The sequence below is a fragment of the Nilaparvata lugens genome, unplaced genomic scaffold, assembly GCF_014356525.2.
Source record: "Nilaparvata lugens isolate BPH unplaced genomic scaffold, ASM1435652v1 scaffold9905, whole genome shotgun sequence".
Taxonomy (NCBI): domain Eukaryota; kingdom Metazoa; phylum Arthropoda; class Insecta; order Hemiptera; family Delphacidae; genus Nilaparvata; species Nilaparvata lugens.
Window position 1 is genome coordinate 1 of NW_024095648.1, and position 6063 is coordinate 6063.

Genomic DNA, 6063 nt, shown 5'->3' on the forward strand with positions numbered 1-6063 from the left:
CATAGTCATCACGCGCACAGCTACCATGAAACTTGGTAGTTGAGAATGATATTGTATTTATTAATGTATAAATAAATATGTAAGGCAAAGTTTTATAATTAGAAAAAGTAAGTTTTAATCTGGAAAGAAGGTGGAAAACGGAATTCCAGGAGTTGTGAAGAGACATGCTCACCCTGATTTTGATTTCAGCTGGACCGGCGCACACTAGCGAGCTGGCATTAGTGTGCGACCGCCGTGGGTTCGTTCCCGGCTCGGCCGTGTCGCAGGCGGCGTGCAGAGTCACCTCCGTCTCCACGTCACGGAACAGAGTCGGCAGCAGTTCCATCAACGAACAGTCTAGCGCCATGTGTTCAGAAACGCGTAGCAGGAACGATCTGCAACGGGTGACATTCAAAGAAATTAAGTTTGAGTTTCACTTAACTCAGTGAACGCCATTCAGTCAGCTGATGTCGTAGTAGAGCCAATTTGGATTCGTTATTGAGACCAGACTTTAAAGTTTTTTCCTGACATTTTCAGTCGCCATCATGCACTGGAACAATAAGAAGCGTGCATTTTCCGTAGATACTTATTTTTCGATCGGATGTTCTGTGATCACAACCCAGCGCGCATTTCGAGATCGTTTCAATTTTGCCCCTTTGGCTACTGTCCCGGACCGGAAATCACTTGTCACGTGGGTCACTACGTTCAAACAAACTGAAAGTGCGACAAGACGAAGAACTGGTGTCCCTCGGCCCATTAGGTCACCTGAGAACATTGAGGCAGTGAGAGTTTCAATGTTGAGATCACCACAGCGTTCTGCGTGCAAACAGGCCACTGCTCTTGGACTTTCCGATCGTTCTGTGAGACGATCAATTCATGATGATCTTAATTTCCAATCCATACAAGATGGCAATTGTGCAGGAACTTTCTGAACATAAATTCAATTGAGGGAACACTTTCCAGGTCGCCTCATCTCAATTAGGAGCGATTTGTAGTGGCCAGCCCGATCTCCCGATTTGAACCCTTGTGATTTTTTCTATGGGTTTTTTTGAAATCCCTTGTTTATGTGAACCGTCTAAGGACCCTACAAGATTTGAAGACCAATATCAGGGAAGAAACTAACATAACGCCAGCAACGCTGGCAGGAGTTTTGACAAACGCCAAAAATCGGTTTACTCAGTGTATGGAGAATGGGGGACGTCACTTACCTGATCTGATATTCAAAACTAATTGAAACAAAACTTTATATTTGTGTCTACATTACAAAAAAATAAATACAAATTTTCTGAACCATACAATGAGTTTTATTTACTCACTTAAAAAAGGAAGTTTTGCTGCCGCACTCTGTACAACAGAATGGCCGTTTCCTACTAAAATTGTCAGTCAACGCTTAGACCTGTCTGCACCATCTACATTTAACTCTAATCCAAATTATTAGAATATATGTAAATAGGTTTATGAATATGGGTTTATGTAAGTATGACGCATTTTTTTATTAACGCATGTGTTTCATTCCGGGTAGTTTTGAATTTACTAGAATATATGTAGATAGATTCATGAAGATATGACGCATTTTTTATAATGTGCATCAATCTCCATATAAACGTCAATGGTGTTTAATGGGGATTTGAATTTATTGTCCTCTAATTGCCTTTGAATTCACATTTACATTGATTATTAGACAATCGATGTAGACTTGAATATTATAAAATTAGATATAAGAGCCTGATAAGCATTACTCTGATAAAAACTTGTTTGTATTGGTCAGAGATAAGTTGCCCAGTACTCTGAAGGCGGACAAACACAGTAACAGACAGACGTATACAGACAGAAAGAGGAAAAATCAAACGTCTGCATGCAAACGTGAGCAGACATACTCAGACAGACGGATGTCTGTGTCCGTTGCAACATTCGATAAGCTGGGGAGAAAATTTTCCTTCGTCTGTTTTCATATGTCTGTATGTTTCTGTGTGAGTTTGCCTTGAAGACTGGATATCAATTTATCGTTATAAAAAATAATAAAATGACAAAGGTATTATGGAAAAAATGACAAAGGTGTAATGGAAAAAATTACTAGACTATTACTTGGCAAACTCCTGTAGAACACCCAACGATGGCTGAATAGAATCGAGCATGACGCCTTTGTGAAGGAGAATCTGTCTGGTGACAATTGGCACCACTGGAGGGCCGAATCTCAACGGGGGAGGGGGCGCAGTTGCATCATACGACTGTAATCTGCAAATAAAGAAAAAATGAAATCAGAAATTATATTTCTCAAAAAACACAAGAGGTTATCATTTTTAATCCATTTCAATTTTTTCTATTCGAATTACTATTTCTATCTTATTATATTGAGCGAGCAATTTCTGTATTTTTATATCTGGTTATTTATTTAATATCTGGTTATTTATGTTCAACGGATCTCGAAAACGGCTCTAACGATTTTCACGAAATTTGGAACATAGTAGGTTTATGATGTAAAAGTTCGATTGCACTAGGTCTCATCCTTGGGAAAACTCGCTGAAGGACATTGAAAGTATAATTTATTCTTGGCTGGAACAGCTGAGACTTTCGTCGTCTGTGGATAGTAAAAAAGTGAGTGAGCGAGTGAGTGTGTGAAAAATCAAAATATCGCATCCCCGAAATTCATAATCAAATCAAAATTGTTTATTGTCATTACAAAACAAATTGTATAACAAGGTCAGGTACATTTACAATTTATAACATTCTTCATTCATCAATACATGAATAAGTATGGTAACGTTTTTTACACACTAACAATAATAATAATAATAAGGAATAATAACAAATCAACAATAATAGGAACAGGACAACAACAATAATATTCTATATGTCTATAGATGCGTTATAAGTAGTGTCGAACATTCTACAAACTCTTTAACACTGTAGACACAAAGCTTACACAACATATCTTTCATGCGTTCTTTAAAACTGCTCATATTTAATGCTCTGACGTCCGCTGGCAACAAGTTATAAATTTTCTTACCAATACATGAAAACTGTTCAGAGTTAGTTGTAAGTTACATTGACTTCTATGCAACAATGTGTTCTGGCATGTTCCATAATTGTGAATGTAATTATTTGTCTGCATTAAAAGTGACATATATGACATATAGCCAGCTGTGAAATATAAACAAGATCATTTTAGAGAATTTTGTTCTGTTTATCAATAAAATGTCGGGGACCGAGCTTCGCTCTGGAGTACAAAAGCATAAAAAATGTATTACGAAAGAAGAAATTATAATAACATTCATACAGAAATGTTCTATCTAATCACAGTAAATTGAAATTAATTTCTAGAGGAATGCAAAAATTTACCCCACAAAGGCTCAGTTGCACAAAAGCCGGTTAATTTTAACCCTGATTAATTTCACGTGAACCAAATCAGAGAAGACCATTTCAAAAAGATGGATCTACTGGAATTAATCAGGATTGAAAATAATCCGGCTTTTTTGCAACCGGCACTAAGTACCTGATTGAATGATTACAAAAGTTCAACATCTTCAAGAGTCCAACATCTTGTCTAAGATGGTCCAAGATGGTCCAAAAGACCAAAAGATGGTCCAAGTTCAACATCTTCAAAAGTTCAACATCAAAGTTCAAAGAGTCATAATTTTGACACAATCCCACACACATGAACTCACTCACTCACTTACATCACCAACAGACGACGAAATAATTATTATCATCTGTTTTTCCAAGGATGGATAATAATTATTATTCTAATGTCCTTCAGCGAGTTCCCCAGGGATGAGACCTAGTGCAATCGAATTTTTATATTATAAACCTACTATGTTCTGAATTTCGTGAGAATCGTTAGAGCCGTTTTCGAGATCCGGTGAAATACAAACATATAAACAGAAGTTGCTCGTTTAATAGTATAGGATAAAAATAATGACCGAAGCTCGGTGGCCGATATTTCATATATTTATTGACCGAGCGAAGTGAGGTCTAAGGTTCAGTCGACGGTTTTGGCATTTCTCTTAATGTTTAAATGTTATATGTTGCGCATTTACGGCGAAACGCGGAAATATTTCCATGAAATTTGACAGGTATGTTCCTTTTTTAATTGCGCGTCGACGTATATACAAGGTTTTGGAAATTTTGCATTTCAAGGATAATATAAAAGGAAAAAGGAGCCTCCTTCATACGCGAATATTAGAGTAAAAATCAGACTATAGAATTATTCATCATAAATGAGCTGACAAGTGATTACACAGATGTGTGGAGAAGCCAGTCTATAGCTGTATTTCCATAAGGTCTATAGTTTCAATCAGGTACTTGTGGATGAGAATACTGCTTGAGGTCTACTGTTCACAGAACTACTAGTATACAGAATGTCCAACGAAGGTTTAACAATGAAGACCATAGATTCTACATGAAATTGCAATAAAAAATGTAATCATCATCATCGACAATCCAAAGCGGATCTTCGCCTCCTCTAACATTTGCCTCCATTCTACTCTATCCATGACAGCACGCCTCCAATTCCTGACCCCAACAACTCTTGAATTATATTTATATTAATTCAAATTCAAATTATTGTATATGCAACTTATTGACTATAGCAACCTTTTGATGATACGCTGGGAAGGATTTGTGTCATCGATTTGCTGCATTGAACCGCTGCTAGTGGTGAAAGATTTGCGCTGAGGCACGACCCTGTGCCTGGGACCAGCGGGAGAGAGCTTCCTGTTGGTATTCATGAGCAAGTCGTGGTCCACATACTCCACCCACGGGCTCTGAAATTAAAATTCAATTTATTTATCTATTTAGCTAATTAATTATTCATTTGATTATTACTGTTGAAGACATGCCATTATGTGTCTCCTTCACAAATACAGTAATATAGTTTGATTTATTCAATTTATGAAATGCATTCATTGTAGAAGAAGTTCTTCAGACTCTGAGGCCATCATTACATTGATTTTGTAATACATAATTCATAATTATTGAGATTGAATATTTGTCAATTATATTTCAACAATGTTGAAAAAACGAACACAACGTTGCAGAGGTAGAAAATAATAGCGTTATCTGCTTTGTCTGCAGATAGACCAAGGGTAGCAACACCACTGTTAATCGAATACTGTCATTACCACATTACAACGTGGACCTCACTATAATAGAGTGGGATCATGTTTAAAGTCAGTGGAAATGATATGAGCGCATTATTGCCAATTTTCTGATTCCCCCACCTTCTATGGTGCATAGCTGTGATTTAAGTCATCACGGTAAATCTGATATATAATTATTATTTATTTATTCGTTGATATAGTTACAAATCATATGAATATGATCGGGATAGAAGAACAGGCATAGCCCAAAACTATTCTGTTCCAAATTTTGATAATATTTATGTGATTCTTGTTGATAATGATATCTAAATATATTTTATTCGTCAAGAAATATATTCATTTCATTATCTAATAAAACATTCATAATTGAGATACAACATTTTGAACTTATTATATTTCTTCATAGCTAACAACGATTTTCCAACGTTGCGAAGTTGGAAAGGATAGAGCTACAGCTTTGTGTGATAACAGACAAGGATAGCAAACCAATGTTAATCAGATGCTAGCTTTTTAACCGGAATATCACTGTGGAGTGTTGGTTGTACACCAATATACCACTATAGTGAGGTCCACGTTATAATGACAGTGGATGAAGATAGGAGAACAGTGTTGCCGTTTGTCTGCCTTGATTGATTACATTTAGTATGTTTTTTACAAATACATTGTAAAAAACATACTTGCAACGATGCGGAGCTAGAGAAGGATGTGCTATCTCTTTGGTCGAATAACAGACAACACAAATTTTATCAAATACAGCCATAACATCGATCCCACTATAGAAATACAATTATCCCGTAAGTTTACTAGTAATAGAATGATAATATTGTTGCTATTTTCCAAAGGAATATAAATATACAGGACAATAACACCATTATAGTTTCTGAAATGAAAGACTTCAAACCTGAAAAAAATCTATTAAGGCTGCAAAGGATAAAAATAAATTTCTACTGGTGATATTCCCAGGAATACTTTCCAGGCCATTTTT

General features: G+C 36.2%; 1 protein-coding gene across 1 annotated transcript; it reads right to left on the reverse strand.

Annotated features, from left to right (window-relative positions):
• Positions 1-172: 172 nt before the first annotated feature.
• On the reverse strand, positions 173-4742 carry LOC120349405 (ectopic P granules protein 5 homolog; the record flags this gene model as incomplete). Its single annotated transcript, XM_039419385.1, has 3 exons — positions 173-374; positions 2065-2214; positions 4573-4742. Coding segments are annotated over 3 exons (522 nt in total), but the record flags the coding sequence as incomplete, so codon positions are not given.
• Between the last annotated feature and the right edge of the window lie 1321 nt (positions 4743-6063).